Below are 22790 nucleotides of genomic sequence, written 5' to 3' on the forward strand. Positions count from 1 at the left end.
CTAGGGCAATCTTCCCAAATAGACAGGATTGGAAGGAGGAGAAAATCTGTACCGAAGCTTGCACCTCTGTCTTCACTGACGGTTCCAAGATGGAAACGGAAGTCGGAGCAGGGGTTTTCTCTAAATCAGTCAATTTATCTATCTCCCTCAAACTGCGGAACACTGCTAGCGTTTTTCAAGCAGAAGTCTTTGCGATCCTGCAGGCATGCAAAATGCTTAGGGATGCTCAGCTAGACGATTAAGGTCACTTCTCCATAATATCAACAGCTCCGGCTGGCTGTAAATATCTGCCTGTTGGAGGTCTGATAATGGTATAAAAACGGCGCTTCAATGCTACTTGAGGAGTGCCAGACTCGCACTTCAACCATTTCTCCTAACTACATACTTACCTTTATTTCGAGCAAAGTACAGTATTCACTTGAATTGTCAGAAAATCTTGAATGACTACATCAAATATGGTTGCTTTAATAACAATTTTCTTCCATAAAAATTATTGCATCTAATGACGAATTTTATGTTTAAAAATATCAAAGCATTTGACAACTTCCACCTCAGTGTAAGGACTCAACTGCAACATTTACTGTTTTAACGTCACAATTTCTGTGTATTACGAAATCTAGACTATTACTGATCGGACTATTACACCTTCCAACTTGACCCAAACTTTCTCCAATCTCCAATTTTTAGCTGAATATATTCTGGTATCGCCCTGAATCACCGTGGAGGCCATACAAAGTGAAAAGCTTACTCAGTAGATTTATAGCGTTATATAATTAATTTTCTTATTTACTTCGGCTTTTAATAATTTATAAAATACCATTTTTCTAATAGTTGCAACAATGAAATAATGCTTTATTTAAATACTTGTCATACAATGCATTAACAACAACTGCAATGGACAGGCCATGTGCAAATATATGAATGTCCGTAAAAATGTATATGGATGTGAACATATAATATAATGTATGTATGTAAGCAGGTATGGTATGTTTATGTACTCACACACATACAAATCTAATGAAAAAAATTTCAAAGCTAGTACAATACATTTAATAGATCACTTAGTATGAGAATTTCTGAAGCACATACATATGCATAATTATATACATCAACAGAACTTCACTCCATTATAAAGTACAATAAAAATATGCGTGTGATAAGGCACCAAAAAAGCGTTTACAATTTTTTTTCAAATTTTCAATTTGCATTTGATTAATGTCCACCGACTTCACGGAGTTCACGGTTGCCCAATGGCAATGGTGGACGGAAATTGTTGATAACTTTCCCGTTCAATTCATTGCAAGGACACTCTTCCTTAACATCGTAGCAGTTAAGATTACGCATGGCATTCAATTGATCGCGCGATACTTCTATTGGTGTTTTGAAAACAATCCAAATGACGGATTCTGAACATGGTGGAGTGGTTAGTGAGCCCTCGTAAGTCCAGTATGTTGTGGTGCTGGGTAAAAGTTTGCCAGGATCGCAGGCGTTTGGTAGGGTGACCCGATCACCTTTGTGCAAAACAAATGGCAAAAGGCTAGTGATCTTCTCCAATTCCGGATGTGCATTGTCGCTTGCCTAAAAATGTAATAACTAATTAATATTTCCGTAATCATTATAACGTACAAGTATATAGAACCTTAAAAAAGACTCCCAACACGGCTAAACCATCTGGGGCAGATGCAGCCTCACCGAACGACTTATATTTGGTGGTGTTCCAGTGAACGAGATGCAATTCGCCAGCGTATGAGATACCGTCAACGGTATGTTCGGAACCTTTGTCGTCAGTACATCCCCAGTGGCTGTGGAACTGCTCCAATTTATAGAGATCAGTGCCCAATGGGCCGCCTGTGAGTTCGGAATCCACTCCTTTGACATCAACTCTCCAACAGTATCCTTTTGATTTAATAAATACGATTAGTAAGTTGGATGAATAATAATTGAAAGAAAATAATACTCAAAAAATAAATTTAATAAACAACAGGAACTTAAGTTGATCAAAGCAAATAAGCGGACGAGAAACATCGAATGACAAAAAAGTGTTGCTTAATGTAATGCTCGAACCTCGGCGTGCTATTGCAAATATTCAAGTGCATTTTTGTCATAGAAAAAATCTGCACCAAATCTACCTGCCTTTCGGAGGCAATAGGGAATAAGAAAAAGAAATTCATTATTTTTTCGGTAGACGGCTGTAGTTAACGATATCTCGTAAGTATCCATCAAACAATTTGAAGTTTATGCTTTTTTTCAAGGTGACATTTCGCAGTAAAAAAATTATTTTGCTGTTTTTTGTTTGTTCTATTCCGTTACTACTACATTAGTAGTCTGAGCTTCGCCTAGGAGCTAAAAATTGACCATAAAACTGTTTTAAACCATTTGTGCAAAGCTGGATTAAAATACATCTACGAAAACTTCGTTAAAAGGAAAGAAACACATTTCTTAAACGGATGATGACTGGGCATGAGAAAAGGGTGACATGCGACAATATTGTCAATACGACGATCGTGATGAAGCAGCTTAATATGAGTTGCTCCGTATGACTAAACACTAAATTCAGATCTCTACTGTAAACAACTGTACGGTTTGAAGCTAGCGATTGACCTATGCAGAAGCAGTCTAGATAAGGGATAGGAAGAGATGATCTTGCACATTCTGTGTCATTGTTCTGCTCTATCCACACGTAAATTTACCATTTTGACATACATATTGACTTAATCGGCCTTAACAACATCGCTGTTAGTTCTGCCTTCTCCAAACTGGATAAAGAGGCAAGGCGAATGGGTCCGGTGGTGAACGAGGACAAATCGAAGTACCTCCTGTCATCAAACAAACAGTCGGCGCACGCACATATCGGCACCCACGTCACTGTTGACAGTTATAATTCAGAGGTTGTAAAAGACTTCGTTTATTTAGGAACCAGTATTAACACCGATAACAATGTCAGCCTTGAAACCCAATGTAGAATCTCTTTTGCCAACAAGTGCTACTTTGGACTAAGTAGGAATATGAGTAGTAAAGTCCTCTCTCGACGGACCAAACCAACTTTCTACAAGGCTCTCATCATGCCCGTCTTAAGTATGGCGCAGAAGCTTAGACGTTGACAACATCCGATCAAGCGACGCTTGGAGTGTTTGAGAGAAAGATTCTGCGCAAGATTTTTGGACCTTTGCACGTTGGCAGCGGCGAATATCGCAGGCGATAGAACGATGAGCTGTACCTATGAGCTTTACGAAGAAGTAATTTATCATTTGAGGGAGAAAATTTTTTAATGAGGAAGTGAAAGATTGTTTCCTTTTTTTCCGGTTAGCGGAATGGTAAATAAATAAATTTATTGATTCTGAGACACTGAAAATGCTCGAACCGTGCATAAAAGTCCTCTTATTCTTGCTGGGCGCAATAACCGCTTGAGCGATTTTAACCGAACTTATGAACAACTTTTGCATGAAGCCACTGTTTGAGGCAGGGTGTGCGCTACGAACACTAACGGGCCATTATTTTCGAGGATGACGAAGGCTGTAGTTGTTCAACGGGGAAAATTAGATGTATGATTATTGGTTCCATTCAATTTTCAAACTCGTAGCTGTGTTTACCGGTCACTGGACGATCGGTACACACGCGGAAGAGCTAGGGTTACCATTTAACCCCCATTGCAGAAGCTGTGGGGACCTTTCAAAGAAGGAGACTGTTGAGCACTTTCTCTGTAAATGTCCGGGTTTGGCAGCTAGACGACTAAGGTCACTGGGTGCTCCTTCCTCGACAGCCTTGGATAGTGAGCCATCCTAACTCCCATCAATCTTCTCCATTATATCAACAGCTCTGGCTGGCTGTAGATATCTGCCTGTGCAGGTCTCATAATGGTATCAAAACGGCGTTTTATTGCTACTTGAGGAGTGCCAGACTGGCACTTCAACTATTTCACCTACCTTTTGATTCTAGCAGGAAATAGATGCATTTTTAAAAAAATTTATAGTTCTCACATGTCAAGTATAGATGATACACCCTGTACAACGTAATCAATGCAGCGCCATCAGCGGAGACTTTCGTTGGGGAAGTAATAATTATTTGTATAATTACCTGGATTTGTAAGGCTGAGAGTGTGTTCAGGAACGTATTTCCATTTGAGAGACGAAGCATTCAATTCGCTTCCTTTTTTGGCTGTCGATGGGGTGATATCAACAGGCGATTGTCTGTGTCCCGAAGCTTGCGGGAATTGTTTGGCCCAATGCGCAGGACCTGCAAGTATTTTAATAAAAAATAAAGTAATTGTAATTATTCATTGAAACAAAAATGTGTTATTTTTCTTAAGAACATACAGGTGTACGTACATATGTACTTCGGCAATATCTCATAATTTACAGAAATAAAATGAAAAAGTGAATTAAAAGTTATATTGGTAATAAATTATATCCGTTTATTTTACGAGTAAAATTTACAGATAAAATTATTCAACAAAAGAATTACTCAAGTACGGCACTTTAAGGTTATGTTAGAGACTTCGAAACATATAACAATCAAGGAACATAACGCAAATAGTGTCTAGAACCACATTAAGATATCTAATTGATGGTAAATGTCTTACTCCTGTAATTTAATGATTTAAAAGTGGCAGACAAGGCTTATGGAACAAACCTTCCCGATAATTTTAAAAAAATTTCAAATCCATTAAGATTTTGCGATGTTAGGCAGAATTTTATTTAAAATAGAGTATTTGTTCCCACTGCTCGTCGTCGAAGATCTTATACAGCTGCGGAAAAATAACATTGGTTGCTGCTCTTTGAGTGAGTTAAAATGTGCTAGCTGTAATAACTACGGCAGTGGTACTTTTTATGAGATGGTGTCAAAAATGTCTGCAAAAATGCTAAGTAAGTTTTTATTTAATAAATGAAAGTTTAATATTGCTTATTTATTGTTCTGGCGTCAAATTAATTAATGGGTCCATATTTTCAATCAACACGTTTGGAGCGGAATAACTTCTGCAATATTATGTCAGCAAATCAGCTAAGTATTTTCTAAAGCGGTCGCCCCTCGGCAGGCAATGGCAAACCTTCGAGGGTATTTCTTCCATGAAAAAGCTCCTTATAAAAACATATCTGCCGTTCAGAGCCAACTTCAAACTATAGGTCCCTCCATTTGTGGAACAATATCAAGACGCACACCACAAATAAGAGGAGAAGCTAGGCCAAACACCTAAAAAGGGTGTACGCGCCAATTATATATAGTACATATATATAACCAACTGAGTATAAGTAACAGGCTAGCAAAAAAGTACCAGGGTCGCAATACTTCTTTAATTATTGAGAGCGGCAAACACATCCGGCAATTTCGTGTCTAAAAAACATAAACGAATCGGTCTAGAAAAACTACCAGACACGGGTATCTTTTTTAGCTCTACTTTCAGAATACATGAATAAACATGAATTGGATGGCGTTATATTAATATATATTTCCAGCATTATTATGCAACATGATTTCTTTTCGCCAGGTATTTTGGATTTCTTATCAGCTTTGGACATTTTCGCTTACTAAAATCAGGTAAGTTATGTTTTCAGTTTTCACCTTCGTTTTATTGTCCGAAAAAGGTAGAAAAATTAACTAATATTTTTGAAAATATTAAAGTTTTATTACATACATACTTAGTCCTGCCATAAGTTCTGTTACAAGTTAAGTCCGCTATAGATATGAAATTATAATGTTTTTTTTTAATGAAGCTAGTTTTATTTAGTCATGTAAAAATTAAAAAAAAAAAATTGCATTCAAAATGGTCACCTTTTGCCTTTACACAAGCCATGAAACGATTATACAAATGATTAAACGAAATATTAAATTTTTATTATGTACTACGTTCTGTAGTGGGACTGAGCTTCTACAGAAAGTTTTTTTTGTACTATTTTTAACTCATACTATTGATAAAGTATTTACAAAAAACTTTATATTCGGTATTCCCATCAGAATTTGTCACGCATCCAATATTTGAGTTCCTTTTCTAACCAGTATTTCCATCAGAGGGTTAAAAAATGTCAAAAACAACCAAAGAGACTACAAAGTCTATTGTGCACCTATTGCTGATCACATGACTTCACTCGCATCGATTCGTAGGAATTGACACATCTCAATAACGATAGCTAATGAAAGTTAAATGTTTTGACAATATAATTTCGCTATTAACTATGAGTTCACTGTATGACGTTTGTAAATCAGGTGATGTGTTAATTTTTCCTGGATTATTACTTTATTGGCTCGAAAATTAATATTTTGCAATATGGGTTGGGAATGTGTGAAACGTGACTTTTTTAGTGCGATGAAAAAAATACAAAGCTTACAAGTTATAGTAAATACAAATACAGAATGATAATTATCATGTCGTAAATGGTAAATGCAAGTATAAATATTCTATCTTCAGGACATCAGAAGCGACGTTGAAATGCTTAAAAAAATAGGGTCAACCGAAAACAAATATAGGGAAGATATTCGTATTATGGTTATTATGTAGCACAAGATAAGTATATATATAACAATAAATAAGAAGGCAGCTCACAATTAAGTTTGTTTGCAAACTGGCATCATAGCATTGGCAAAATAACAGTCAACACAACAAAATGCCATCATAATTCACAAATGTCACGATGCCAGACTTTTTGCACTGAATTGCTCTAGAGAAAAATTAGAATATTTGGCGAAATAACAACAACCAAAAGTAACATTCATGCAGCCAAAAGATTAAGGGGATTTTTTTGGTCTATGGAGAGTTTCTGAGCTCTCTGATAATTGTACGTGGCTCAGCACTTCACAATTTCAAAACACTTCGCTCTGAATTCGACAGTGGCAAACCTAAAAGTAAATAAAATAAATCCTAAGTTGCTTTTTTGGTAGAGATGTAACGTCGCTTTTCGTTTTTAAATTTAAATTTAACTTATTAAATTTACATACATACATACATACGACACTTGTTTCTTTGAGATGCAATTTGTCGAATTTCACACTGATGCGTAAGTATCAGAAAAGGTAAAATGTCATGCGAAAAGCATAAAATATAATTCAGAATAGTCGATTGCTCTTCGAAATAATAGTTGTCTTGTTTTTTTAGCCATAGAATTTCGAGGATGACATCAAGAAAAACAAAAAAAAAATATTATGGGCCACCCTGATGTATATATTTGAAAATATCCGGACAGGCCGACAGGCCTCTGCTGCAAATTGCCTTGATTTTGTATCATTTATTTACAGGGTCCGGCACTCAAAATGTAACCAATTAAAAAGGCCATTCATTAAGTTTGGAAAATTACTTTTATTCAATTCAAAGTAAAAAATGTGTGAAAATAATACAAAATTAAGAATCAATTTACTTTTGTTCGATATGACCACCTTTTGCCTTGACTATGGCCTTGAACGGTCCAGAAACGAATCGCAAGCTGCTAGAATGTGAATTGTAGCTATTTTGGCCTACTCGCGGACAATGGATTTTTTCAGCGCCTCGAGACTGGTGACTCTTTTAGTTCGGACCTTGCTCTCCAAAATGGCCAAAAGAGAATAATCCATCGCATTCGAGTCTAGTGAATTTGAGAGCCATTGTGTGGAAATTATGAAGTTCGGAACGTTGTTTTTTAGCCATGCTTGATTCACTCGATTTTGTGAGACGGTGCTGCGTTCTGTTGAATCGTTCATGGTCTGCCACCGAAATGTTTGTCTGCCTACGGCTTCAAAGCAACCTCCAGAATACTTTCCCGATAATATTTCGTATTTATTTTCACGCCATTACCTGTGGCGGGTGCTGCTCCCTGGTGGCCAATCGACAACTCAAATTCTCGTATGAACGGTCGGTCAAATAAACGTTATCGTTTTGGGAGTTTACGAATTGCTCAATTTGAAACATTTTCTCGTCAGAAAACACAATGTTTGGAAATTGATCGCTTTCGGCAAAGCAAAGCAACTCCTTCCCTCTCTCAAGTCTGCCTTGTTGCTGCTTTGGTGTGAGATTATGATTTTCCAGCCAAATATAATGCAGTCACAATATTGCGTTTGAAATCCATTACTGATTTTCTTTTTTCGCGTTTACTCTTGGCCTTAAAATCTTTAATTCTTGAAACGCATCCATTATCAAAACATTTCCTATAGAACATTCGGAAGTACAACGTTTTATTTCAAATGAACTTCTTTGAACAAATGAAATAGTTGAAGGAAATTTTATGCTTATATTTAAAATTCAAGTAATAAAATTCCCGTGGGGAACTAGTCCTTATCTCTCCAAAGACTAGTGAAAACCTTTCAAAAATTTTAGAAGATCTCTGACTTCCACAGTACTGAGATCTTCCAACTCATTAAAAAATTGTCCACCTAAAATGGTGAGTTTACGTCTGGATAGAGCAGGACAATGACACACAAAGTTCGATATCGTCTCTTCCTCATTTAGACAGCGCTTGCAGAAGTCATATGATTCCACGCCCATGTTCTTGCCTATTTCGCACTCTTCCCTTGAGCGCCAATGCTTGACCACTTACTTAAGGTTTGCAACTTTATTGCCGCACTGCTAGCAATATATCTTGCTTTTAGATCTACTAGAAGGCAGTTTAATGTCGCATATAATTACAAAATTCCAGCAACAATATGTGTCATGTACTCGTATATATGGTTTTCCTCCTTTCCTTTGAAAAATACCGAAAGTAAAAGGTTAGGATAGGTAGTGCTGGTTGATCTGTAAAAAGATCTCTCTTAGACCTTTAGGGTCCATTGTGTTGCCACTGCTATGTCTCTGGAGTCAAATTATTATTTTATGTAATTCTTAATGAACTTCTTCGCGAGTTTTAACAAACCGTTCAGCCTTTTGTCAGCAATATCCTTCGAGGATGAAAAATATGATGAAGGCACGAGTTCTATAAAAAGCAGGATAGTGATAAAGTAAGTGTTCTAAAGGGGCCCTAGCATTTCGCTTCGTTGTATGGGTTACACGCATTGCTCTGGACTAATTCCATTTTTGCTGCGTGATGTGCGTTCAAGCAGTCTTCCGTCGGTACTCTAACCAATATTTGCAGTCTTTTCTACAGAGAGATAAAATAAAGTTTGATATTTAGGTATTCCAAGTCCTTAGCATAATTTTGGCAGTTTAGTACGAGTTTGAGTATGGGAACACTGCATTTCCAGAACTAGCTCTTCATTTAGTACCGTTTTCAGAAATAAGAGTGATGGGTATATTTCTGACGTGCCCCATCTCGGAAGGCGAATACCTGTCTTAGCGAGTTCATCGGCTCTCTCATTTCCTTCTTTTCCTTTGGCTTGGCTATCAATGAAAATATTTGTCCAAGTATTAAGAGGGAGAGCCAACTCAGCTGTTTTTGTTGCGGCATAGATTCCAGCTTGAAATATTCTACAGTAGTTAGGGAGTCTGAAAGACTTTTGGAGATCAAATCACGGAAAAAAAACAGCGGTTTCTACTTCTTCTGCCATCCATTTTGCCGAAAGTATAAACCCCTAAATAATTTTTTGGGCATAAAGCTCGGTCTAGTATCAATCCAAAATTGGCTACTTCCACACTACGTTTCGGACAGTCGGATTGATTCATACTGTTTCTTAACCTCACAACATGAAAGGCTCGGATATTATAAAGAAAAGAGTAAAGCGTGATCGACCTTGCTTTTATTATGATATATTCGTATAAGCGTTAGGATTTTTGGCTATATTATGTTTGCATTGGTACTAGGGTAATCTGGTCGGTTTATCAAGCCAACTCTAGACATGAAACATCAAATGGTAGAAAGAGTGTTTTCTAATAGTGGCCGTCCCACGGTGAGGTGTAGCAAATATCGAAGTGCATTTGTGGCATAAAAAATCTCTAAGCTATCTGGCATTCGAAGAACTGTGTGAGTATGTCCACATAGCACTATAGGTCGTCCCATTTGTGGAACAACATTAAGAAGCTCGGTCAGAATACCCACCGAGGATGTAAGCGCTAATTATTTATATGTATGTAAGAGTATTTGCAAATAATTGTTTGAACTTTTATTTGGCTTTAATATAAAATAGATAAAAATTATAATTTTCACTACTTGGATACTTCCATGAATTGGACAAAATATCCTCCACCTTCAGTGTCCATTGTAGGCATTCTTTACTTTACAATGTTCCGCTTTTAAGACTTTATATTTATTGAAAGAAAGAAGTAAATGTTATTTTTTTGTTAGTTGCTCAATTTCTTCTATTGTAAATTAACCAATTTTTCAAGTAAAAAAGCTTTCGCGTTTAACAAAATAGAAGAATCGATCACCCTCATGTACAAGATTAATCCGCATCATATGTCATGTGTTGCTATAATAAATATGTAATTTACTCTGACTAAGAAAAATGTAAATTTTATCACGTGCTGCAGTCTTATCATTTGATTTAGAAGTAAAACAAACAATGACAGGTAGAACACATAAGCAAAAAATAAATAAATATATTGTACTATGCACGTTGCTTAAGTATTCAAAAAATCTACATATTTTCTATATAATATAATATTATAAGAGTAGGGCAAATGCACATGTATCTACATCCATACATACATTTGAGGCGAAAAAATAATACATTACAGAAAAAGATAAAGAGACTATACAGACAAAACGAAATTTATATCGGAAAACTAGTCGAATATACCCTAACTAAGTTGCTTAACTCTAAACAGTTAGACTATGCAAGTTTCTTTTTTCGAAATTGATTGCTGAAAAGTTCAAAAGAACTTTTTCGGTAAGTAAGCATTTTCGACAACAAGTTGACGAAGTACTTTCCTTGCACTGTCTGAGTGCATTTTTTGCGCGAGATTTATTTTTGAATTTATGCATAGTGAAAATAATTCAGAAGGTGAGCCGTTAACCAGCTCTCAGCGCATTTAAAGGAATCACCTGATTGGCTGACGTAACCGGGGGTCATGAAAGCGGTTTCTTTACGAAAAACTTGGGATTGGGTTGGTGCTATACGAAAAAACTCAACACTACTCCACTTATGTTGCTTCGTTTCCGCCAGAACAACGACCGATTGAACGAGTGCGTAAAGTGCATTAAATGAGCGGACAGAATTCTGCTGCCAAATTCCCGGTGACGTGGCGGCCGAAGTTACTTGCTCAATTTCGTTTTTCGCCATAGCTGAAGGTGAAACCTGGTAATCTATCATCCTTGATATTTAAGAGCTCTGCTCGCTTGAAAAATTTGCATCTGAACAACAAACTTATCGAGCTAGATTATTCACTCTCGAGTACGGTTATACCTCATGAAACTGCTATAACTCAATACTATACCTACTTTCAATGCTGATAACTCCCGTTTCTAATATTAAGTAAGTTTCAACAAAAGTTGTACGAGAAAAGGAGAGAGGCATCGAGCTGTTCGTGCTCGGTCAGCACGCTTTGTGTTCTTCTCAATGTTATTGTTAGCTGCAGACTAAAAACTGGAATAATTGTGTGAGCGCGATGGGCAAAAGAGAACTCGCAATGTTGAAGCAAGAAAAGTTTCCCTATATATGGCTTACAAATACTCAATAAGTGCTTCCAAGCAAAACCAGTTGCTTGTTATATTCGCCACTCGCTAATTCATGGCTAATCGAACACGGCTCCAGTTTCGACGTGCGTGTTTGCTTTGGCGCATGAACTCCAAAGTAATGACGAAATAACTGAAACTGCACCAATAAAAATAATGAACACTTTATCTCACTTACTTACTTTTGTAAGTACTGTTGAAGGGGGTACAGTTTTGTAATAATGGAATTGACACCTGTGGCATCGTTACAATTCGAATCTAAAATGCGAACGACTTTATATGATAATAATCATATCCGCCATTCGTCGGCGCTTATGTACATTCCTTTGAAAACAGTTCTCAACTACTGTATGTGGTCGTAAATCGCCTTGTTATACACATTAACTACAAATTATTAAAGTAGTGTTATAAAATGTCACATTGAATGCTGAAAATAAATAAAATGCATGCTGTAAATGAGTAACAAGGAAGTCACGAGTAATTAAAAACACCATAAATTTACACAACTGAACACTGAACCAAGTATAATAGCAGACAGTAGGATGTTAGATACACTTAATAGAATAGGGTGTTCTTTAAGAGCTTTACAACTTAAATCGATAATACAAAATATACAAAATATTGTTGGAATGATTTTTTTTATTATATTCTTGTAGATAATTTCATGGCATTCATTTTTTGAATGGAATATCCGGCATGCATCCGCCGTGGGTAGAAGTTGCATGGTCCATTGCTGGAACCAAATGCCGTCGATGTTTAGCCGATTAATTTATGCAAACAAAAATTCAGTCAGCATGGCTTGAAAGTGCTCTTTTCTCATTTCGAAAGAAATAAGAACCGATGATGCCGCCAGCCTGTAAACCGCACGTAAAATGGACGAAGTGCTCTATGAACTTCGCGAACACATTTATTTTATTCAAAATATATATCTATATATAGATATCTATATATATATGTTGCTCTAGCATTAAACAATTCATGATGATTTGTCAAACCTGTTTTTAATTATTTATAATAGGCGCATACAAATCTGTCAGGTGCTTGGCCGAGCTCCTCCTCCTATTTGTGGCGTACGTCTTGATGTTGTTCCGCAAATGGAGGGACCTACAGATTTAAGCCGACTCCGAATGGCAGATATTTTTTAAGAGTAGTTTTTTCGTGGTAGAAATACAATCGGAAGTTTGCCATTGTCTGCCGGGGGGCGACCGCTATTACAAAAAACTCTTTCTTCATTTCAGCGTTTCATACACGGAGATTTGAACCTACGTACTCCAAATGGAGTACTGGACAGAACTATCAACGCAGCTAGAACTGTCAAACCATAGTTATCCATATCGATAATTCTTATGCGTTCTATTTTGGTAGAAATATATAAATTCGTCTGAAAGCTCGGCATTTTATCTATTTTAAAGAATTTTTGACATAAAATAATATATTTTGAGAAGAGGGGATATTATTAAATAGAATAAAAATTAAAATGAATAATAGTTCACCTTTTTTCAAAATAAATAAACTGGCCACGGTGTGTGGAAAAGGATTCCAAGGAATGTGTAGACATTCGCAGAATTGCATATACAGAATCATTTAAGTATATTAATAAACAGAAAATAGCAGGAAAAAAGAACAGCACTAGCTCAAGGCCATCAGCTGACATATACAATTTTTGAACATACATTTAAGATGCAAGAATATTGTGTTTTCGTATGCCATATCAACCTAAGGAGTGGTCAACTTTGACTGAGTCTCCCCCAAGGCTCATTATTAAATGCACTTCTGACATTTTCGCGAAAACGATTTTTATATGAATCAGTCATCAAGCGCTAAAAAATAATTGTTTCGATAAACAAGTTTTCCTTAGCAATCTCTTATTCAACGCACAAATTACGAGACTCCAATGTAAGGGGAAGACCTGATGTGCAATCGGAGGGGTTGTACCCCTAAAACCCCCCAGTGCATGGGCTTACTGACTATGCGTACAGCACTTCGACGTTAAAATGTGATCACATTTAGTTAAATGGCGTTTTCAGACAATAATAAAAATAAATGAATACTCTTAACAGCTTTTTTAAACAAAGCCTAAAAATAATAAAAATTTCAAACATTATAGTTATAGAGTAAGTGAACAGTAATGTAAGCAGAGTAATAAATATTTGCTAGGGATTAGCTATGGGCGAATTACTCATTTTGGCTCACGCTCGTGCGCGCTTACGATTACGATTTTTTCACTCACGTTCAAGAAAGCTCGTTTTATAACCACTCACGTCTTTGGCGGGACTTTTTTCTTTACAATTAAAATTTAATTTACCCATACATATGTAATATAACGATACATTTTTCCTAAATCATAGCTTTTTAGATAGTTGATAGGTATTCCAAACAAAATAAATACGATTCTTTGGAATACATCGTCACTTAGCTCGGCCCAAAAAAAACTGTGCTTGCAAGTTCAAGGTAACTCACTGAAGTTTTATTGCAATCGGATGAACCTGTTGGCAATGTGCGATGTAGTACGTACATATGTATGTATGTATGTGTATTAAATGAAATAAATAATTAAATAAAATCGTATCTGTGGCTCGATTTGGGAAATATTCAGTATATGTGCATATTAATTATTTAAGAGGAAATATCTTTCCAATGCAGCCGATAACTGGTGCTGTGGTTGAGTTATTTATAGAAGCCTTCTTTACGGTGCAATTTATCAAAGCGCAGAGTTGTTATTTGTATGTTTCTTATAAATTTCCAAGAAACTGCAAAACGTTTCTTGGTTTCGGGAAATAATCACTTTATAAAACGACTTTTCACATTTGATAAAAATTAAATATTTGTTAAACAAACAAATAAACAAATTTTTGTTATATACAATAAATAATTTCTTGCGCCTGCTGTGTTGTATCAAATGCGGGTTCGCGGTTAACATCTGGTATAATTTAAAATAGTTTTACATTTAAATAATCATTCATTGTCACTTTCAAATAGCATTAGTTCATATTTTTGTTTAAAATAATACTTTAACACCCTTTAAATATTGTTGGAATGAATTTTTTGTTTTTATTATGATCCGGTAGATGATTTCATTGCATTTATTTTTTTAATATAATATCTGGCATATGTCCGCCGTGGCTACGAGTTACATGGTCCATTCGATTAGTCAAATTTTTGACTACTTTTTCCAGTAAATCTGGCTGTATGGTATCAATGGTGGCTTGAATATTGCAATAAATCAAGCGCGCTGTATAGTAAGTTGCGCCGTCTTACTGGGACCAAATGTCGTCGATGTTTAGCTGATTAATTTTGAAAACAAAAAGTCAGTCAACATGGCTCGATATCGCTCGCCATTATTCGTAACGGCAGCTCCTTTCTCATGATGTCGCCAACGTGTAACCCGCACGTAAAATGGACGAAGTGCTCTATGAACGTTGGGAACAGATTTATTTTTTTCAAGGTAAATTTCTACAATTTGGAAGCGTTAAACGATTCAGGATGACTTGCCAAATCTTACTGAACAGAAATGTCAATACAGTTTGCCATTTGAGCTGTCAAACCATAGTTATCGATAGTTCTCACGGAGTTAAAAACGCACTCGTATCGCTTGTGTATATCACGAAATACTTAATGTGTATATTTATATGTAAAATATAACTTATATGTGCAGGGCCGTAGAGAACATGTCCGGGCCCCGGGGTAAAAAGTCCCCGGAAAAGGGCCTTTGGAAGCGTTCAAGTTATATTCCAACTTAGGCCGAATGAGGGTATAACAGCGAAGTGTAGAATACCTTAACCTATAAGGATCAGTAGTCTGAACCAAACCTAATATAGAATAAGATTTGGCAATTGTGTGGCTCAAATGGCTATGAAACAAAAATTTCGCGTCAAAAACGACTCAACAAGAGAGCAATAATTTCTTTAAAAGTGGTTAGATATGAGTTACCAATGCAATAAGGTATAGGATTAAGAATTAGGGTAGGTAAGAATTAGGTAAGGTTAAGAAATTGAATATTTTTTTTAATAAAAATATTTTAAATTATTCCGGGTGGAGTTTTGAAAATTAGAATGTGGGTTATTTATGGATTAACCAAATAAGTGCATGTTCCTAAATTTACATAATGCAACATCAAATTTCCCACCTGTTATAATAGAAATTGTTTCAGAGAAACATATTTTTCTATATTATTTACATATACAATATAACAAAATGTATATTCTGCCAAAACAATGTCTTATAATAGCAATTGTTGATAATAGCATTACAAGAAAAATTGTCACCGCATCAACTTCAATGTAAAACTGTTTATTCTGTATTTTCCGCATTTGACTTTACTTTTTTAAGCTGTAATGGTAATAATAATGTACGAATAATACTAGTAATTGTAATAGGTCTATTTATAAGTTCGTGCGGTTTTACAACAGATGGCGTAACTTGATTATTATTCCATCGATCCACATTTCCAAACATTCATTGGAGAGCTACTGTCGTAAGGCACAAACGTCAGTATAAGTTTTTTATTTGAAGCGTAAACAACAATATTTTTACCACACTTGAAAATGTCGAATTTCGTGCCAAATAATGTGTTTTTGCGGGGAATTCTTCTTCATTATTTTAATATGAAGAAAAAAGCAGCCGAAAGTCATCGTATCTTGGTGGAAGTTTATGGTGAGCATGCTCTATCTGGGCGAACGTGCCAGAAGTGGTTTGCACGCTTTAAAAGTGGTGATTTTGGCTTGGAAGACGAAGAACGCGAGGGTGCGCCGCCAAAGTTCATGGATACCGAATTGGAGGAATTGCTCGATCAAGATCCGGCTCAAACGCAAGAAGAGGTTGCAAAAACTTTGGGAGTTGATCAATCAACCATTTCCAAACGTTTAAAAGCCATGGGAATGATCCGAAAGGTAGGCCATTGGGTGCCGTATGAATTGAAGCCAAGAGACGTTGAACGCCGTTTTATGGCATGCGAACAACTGCTTCAACGGCACAAAAGAAAGGGTTTTTTGCATCGAATTGTGACTGGCGATGAAAAGTGGGTCCATTACGACAATCCAAAACGTCGGGCAACGTATGGATACCCTGGCCATGCTTCAACATCGACGTCGGCGCAGAATATTCATGGCCTGAAGGTTATGCTGTGTATCTGGTGGGACCAGCTGGGTGTTGTGTATTATGAGCTACTGAAACCGAATGAAACGATTACGGGGGATGTCTACCGACGACAATTGATGCGTTTGAGCCGAGCACTGCGAGAAAAACGGCCGCAATACGCCGATAGACACGACAAAGTTATTTTGCAACATGACAATGCTCGGCCACATGTTGCACAAGTGGTCAAAACATACTTAGAAACGCTCAAATGGGATGTCCTACCCCACCCGCCGTATAGTCCAGACCTTGCGCCATCCGATTACTATCTCTTCCGATCGATGCAACATGGCCTGGCTGACCAGCACTTCCGTAATTACGATGAAGTCAAAAAATGGATCGATTCGTGGATTGCGGCAAAACCGACCGAATTTTTCACAAAGGGAATCCGTGAATTGCCAGAAAGATGGGAAAAAGTAGTAGTAAGCGATGGACAATATTTTGAATATTAAATTTGTAACCATTTTACGTCAATAAAGTTTCAAATTTCGAAAAAAAACCGCACGAACTTATTCATAGTCCTATTATATATTTATCTACGTGTATTTAGAGCTTTTTCTACAAGTATATGATTTTCGCCGTCGATCACACAGCTTATATGTATGTATGTATGTACGAACTCTAAGATTAAGTGCTGGAGAACTGTACGGTATGTGAAAATTCACGACCGAAATTGTTAACTGAGCCCGCTCGTGCATTGGAAGTTCGTTCGTGCAGCACGTAAATGCAGCTATTAGTGAGAGTAGAAATATGTCATTAGAAAAGTAAAGTTTTTCTTATAAAAACATGCAAAGGTTCACATTATGTGTTATAATGATATATTTATTATCAGGAAGCGCTCAATGCAAAACTCACTAGCACCCTTATCAACTTACGCTTTCCATGCAACATTTTTTTGTTTATCTACTTAAGTGAGTAATTTCTTGTGCTGATATATCTGGATCATATCTGATGATGTAACCTAGCCTCCATACATCTCACTAATCTAAAGACGAATACGTACATTAACCTCTTCATCCGATTGCCTACTGACAAGCCATAAACGATATATTATATTATTTAAATACTATTACCAAGCAGATCATTTAACTGATTTCTGCAACAGGCTTCTCATAGCAGCCACTAATAGCAAGTATCCATTTCTAATCTAACTTCCAGACGCACATCAAATATTTTCTCGATAGATGACAGTAGTGATCGATGTCTCGTAAAATATCGATTAAACAATTTAAAGTTTATGGTCGTTGTCAAGATGACATTTCACACTAAAAAATTATTCTGCTGTTTTTTGATTCTTCTATTCGGATGTGAATTACAGGGTGTTAACAATGGAAGTCAACAAAGAGAAAATTCGAAGGGTGGTTAAATTTCAAGGGCCGATGTTGAATGTGTATCACACCTAAACGTCAACGACACCGTTGGACTTCTTTCTTTGGGGTTATTTGAAAGAAAAGATGTACGTCGATAAGCCAGCAACAATTCAAGAGCTAAGGGATGAGATAATTCGGCACATTAACGGCATAGAATCTCAATTATGCCTCAGCGTCATCGAATGCAATAAAGAGAAACGACAAAAAATGCCTAAAAAAATTGTATTTATTCAAAATCAGCACCGGCCCTTGAAACTTAACCATCCTTTATTTGGCTGGAAGGTCACAGCCAGCGATTGTTCGTGAGCTCGAGCACCTTAAAGTTAATAAAGTTTTTGTTTATCGCATCATTACTCGTTACAATGACACTGGTAGCATCCCGAAACGTTGTGGAGGTGGTCATCAAAAGACCGCAACGTCATATGAAATGGTTCAAAAAGTGAAGAAGCGTCTTGACCGAAATCACCGACGAAGTGAGCAATTCGCAAACTCCCAAAATGATGGGGTTTATTTGACCGATCGTTCATACGAGAATTTGAGTCATCGATTGGCCACCAGGACTCAGCACTCGCCACAGAAATCGTTTGGCACGCTGTAACCGCAGATGGGCACTCTCCAATCGTTTTCATCTAGCCGTCTCACAAAGCTCGAGTGAACCAAGAATGGCTAAAAAACAACATTCCGCATGGCTATTCTCATTGAGCCATTTTGGAGAGCAAGGTCCGAACTAAAAGAGTCACCAGTCTCGAGGCGCTGAAAAAATCCATTGCTCGCGAGTGGGCCAAAATAGCTACAAATCACATTCGGGCAGCTTGCGATTCGTTTCTGGACCGTCTCAAGGCAATAGTCAAGGCAAAAGGTGGTCATATCGAACAAAAGTAAATTGATTCTTAATTTTGTATTATTTTCACACATTTTTTACTTTGAAATGAATAAAAGTAATTTTCCAAACTTAATGAATGGTCTTTTTAATTGGTTACATTTTGAGTGCCCGACCCTGTACATCTGGGAAAACAAACTTTATATAATACATACCTATATAGTAGATATGTAAGTACATATAATACTCATTTGAACCTTTATTTACATGGTTTTTTACACGTATCTTTACCCGCCTTTTCAATATCTCCCAAAACTTCTTGTATACATTTTTTTGCACGATTTACTTAATATTCTTCTTCTGTGTTATTTTTCTGTTTCTATACAACAACCAATAACCTCTTGTATCAAAAAGGGAAAAGCTCAACGATTAAGCCATCCAAAAAGAATGAAAGTACAATAAGAAACCTGATTTCAGCAAACAGTGCCGGGAAATGAAGCGCAAAAACAAACCTGGTGGTGCCAGAACCATGAAGAGGAAGAGAGATAAAAAATGAAGAGCCGTTGGTAAGCGAATATGTAGTAATTGCAGAGTAAATAGCTTTTTAAAAGGTAATTCTTTCTACGAGTGAGAGAGTGATCATCAGCAGATCAAGAATCAGCAAAAAAGTTTACATCAGTCATAATGAAAGCTATCGCTTCAAAGACTTATGTATGTTGTTGGCCAAGTTTTCAATGCTGATGAAACTAGCAGATTATGAAAGTAATTCTAATTAGGTGAGCGAAAATTCAGCCGAAACTTCAGGAGTTTTATAAAACGCAGTAGCTTGTGAACTGAACTTTGAAGGTTCAGTTTTAAATACGTAACGGACCAAGCTGTACTGAATGAGTTTGAATTTTTTTAATTAGTATTCTTTTTTTTGTCTTCTTCTATCAAACTTTTGTATGTATAAAAATGTATATTATTTTATAATAAAATAAAATTAACTCATCAATCCGTAGTGGACAGATTCAAAAACCACTGTAGGCATGAAATATCGAATGTTAGAAAATGTTTTTTCTTTCTAATAGCGATCGTGCCGCGTTAAGCAATGGCAAACCTCCGAGTGTATATCGACCTTTTTTTTTTTGCAAATCATTTAATATGATTTAATTTATAAAATATATTACATCACTGCCTAAATTAATTTATGAAAACTTTTTATCTATGTATGTTGTGTATGTGTGGCCCCGGTACTGTAGCGTAAGTGCACTAACCTGCCATCCCAAAGGTTGTGGGTTCGAATCCCACGTAAAGCACGGTCCTCGCACTTTTCGAAACTTACCCACTTTCATAGTTTCTACAAAAACAAAATTCATTCTCCAACCCCAAAAACCTTATCCTTCTAGTCCTTACTCCCGCACAAAAAGTCAGCGCATTACTTTGCACTGTGGCTGCTAAAACAAGCAAAAAACAAACGCACAGTTAAACATTGCATCAGTGGCGTCAGCAAGAGGAAGCGGACAATCGCAGTAATAGCGCAGACACACCAAAAAAGTCCTCAACCATCTGTGTGATCTTTCTGACAGAAAAATGTGAAACACAGATGGCGCTCTAAACAATTAGAAGACGTTGTTCCTAAGCAACGACAAATGGGCATTACCACTATTTAAGACTGGTAGCGGCAGGCACCTACCCCGCCAGAAGGCAAAAAATAATATAGTTTAACGAAACCAACGCAAGACTGAGTCTTGTCGAGGCCCTATGCTCCCGAAGGGAGTGAACAAGGAAAAAAATGTTGTATACCGGCAAATAGAATGGATTTCTTTTATAAAAAATAAATTTGTATGCATGTATGTACAAGTTAGGATAGGTTGAGTTTGATTATAGTGGCTGCCACTCTCCATGAGTTAGCGTTACTAATTGTGTTCACTCTAATGCCCAATGTGGTGGAAAGAATTAAGAGGTCATACAGTGATCTCGCATTTTGGTAAGAGCGGGACAGTAGCGGGGAAACTGTTCAACACTCTCCTCTTACTCCTCGTTCTTGCAACTACGACAGAAGTTATTAGAAGAAAACCCCATGAGTTTCCCATGTGTTCCCAGTGATGATACCAAGTACTGCGTCAATGGAAGAAGCTCGGCCAAGTTAGATGAGGGATCTAGATCTGTGTCTGTCTATTCTATGCCAGACCGGTAAAGTTGGCATTTGGGAGTTAGAAACAAAAAATCACATACAAGTATGGTTTTATTGCACGATTTTTATTAACGGTTTTATGATCAACTAGAAGCGACTAAAAGAGTTTTTAGGAAAATTAAGCTTCTTTGAATGTTTCTTTTTTTTTTGCCAAAAGCAAACTAAATTATTTATTTGAACAGTGAAGTAATAAAATAATCCAATAACTGGTTAATGGTCATGCAAAATTAGTCACTGAACTTCAATCGAAATTTTCAATGTAATCAAGTACAATAAAGTGTAACAAAAATTAGTAAAGTTCAGGAACAAGTTGCGAATGCATTTATACGTATTCACATATGTATGCATGCGTGAGTATGAACGTACACATATGTATGGTCATATTGTATATGTATACGCTCATATATCCGAAATTTTTGCCCATACAAATGTGGATATTACTACGTCAGAGGAAGAGAGCTTCTTAAGGAGAATCGAAACAAAGGAGTTCTTGTTGTTTTCGCTTAAAAATAATTCTCAGTTAATTGTTTTGAGAAGCAGTTTTTAGCTGCAACTTCCTGAAATGGTCACCAGCGCGTTCATTTACATGCACCAACACACACAAATAAATACTCGCATGTACCAGTATGTACATATATGGCCGAAGATTTTCAGTGCGGTTTTACGCCTTTTTTACCCGTACGTGACGTTATTCATGTGTCAATATTTTTCGACTTACTTTTAACTGGAAGCCGAGTGCATCTTATTTATTTAAATTTAAAATTTTAGTTTTTGTTTTTCCCCGATTTGAATGCAGCCGCCAAAAATATTTCATGTCGATCACAGCTCTTGAGACGTTTATTTATTCATACATACGGACATACATATTCATTCTTTGAAGATCTGTTTTCACACTTAATCAATTGAAATGATTTTTGGAATTCGTAAGTGAAATATATAGACATATTTTTATGTGCATATGTATGTATGCACATTTATCGAATGATTTTCGGTCAACGCAATTGACTATTTATGCTCAAAACGCATTTTACTTATATTTCTATTCAGTTTTATTATGAATTTCTTTTGGTGCAAAAATACATATAGACTATGAAAAGAACCTCACAGTTTAATTCAATATTCGTTCGGCATACAAAATAAAGTGTCAATTTATTAACACTTTCCATTAAAATCAGAATTTGATTGCAATAGCTATTAATTGACTATACGTGCATACATACATACATGCACATATGCATATACATATACATACATATATGGACATATTTGCATACAATAAATTTGAATACAATAAATTTGAATAATTGATTTAAATCAGTTGTTGCTCAATCTGATTGTGTTGACGGCTCGTGGCTCCGATCAATTAAATTATTTTATTTTGGCTCAGACGTTACTATAAACGTTTTGCATTAAACGCCTTAATTAGACGTTTTGTTTTTATTTACTGATGCTTTTTTTTAAAGCAGTTAAATTACTAAAAATATAATTTTAATTACGATTCATGACATCATGATGCATTATTATATAGCTAGCAAGCACCATCCTTTAGCACCGTAAAAACTGGTGCCCGCCGAATTCTGGGAAGGCACTCCAAAATGAAAATACCTATGTTGTACGCGAAATGATTGAGTAAGATCGTCATGTCACACACCGTGAGATTGAGGCATCCGTGGACATTAGTATGACGAGCACCAATAAGATTTTCCATGACCACCTTGCGGTAACAAAGCTGTGTTCCTGGGCAAAGTACTTCGAAAATTGGTTCAAACGAATTCAAAAATGTATTGATC

The 22790-nt window shown here is 36.3% G+C and overlaps 1 protein-coding gene across 1 annotated transcript in view; it reads right to left on the reverse strand.

Annotated features, from left to right (window-relative positions):
- Window positions 1-803: 803 nt before the first annotated feature.
- LOC128863784 (carbonic anhydrase) overlaps window positions 804-22790 on the reverse strand; it is a 39723-nt gene continuing 17736 nt past the window's right edge. Inside the window, exons 2-4 of the mRNA XM_054103126.1 lie at window positions 4075-4233; window positions 1640-1896; window positions 804-1578 (exon numbers count right to left, since the gene is read on the reverse strand). Coding sequence (XP_053959101.1) covers window positions 1213-1578; window positions 1640-1896; window positions 4075-4233 — 782 coding nt within the window. The 3' untranslated portion in view covers window positions 804-1212. The remainder of the gene's footprint in view (window positions 1579-1639; window positions 1897-4074; window positions 4234-22790) is intronic.

This window comes from Anastrepha ludens, chromosome 5 (genome assembly GCF_028408465.1).
Source record: "Anastrepha ludens isolate Willacy chromosome 5, idAnaLude1.1, whole genome shotgun sequence".
In the NCBI taxonomy this organism is placed as follows: domain Eukaryota; kingdom Metazoa; phylum Arthropoda; class Insecta; order Diptera; family Tephritidae; genus Anastrepha; species Anastrepha ludens.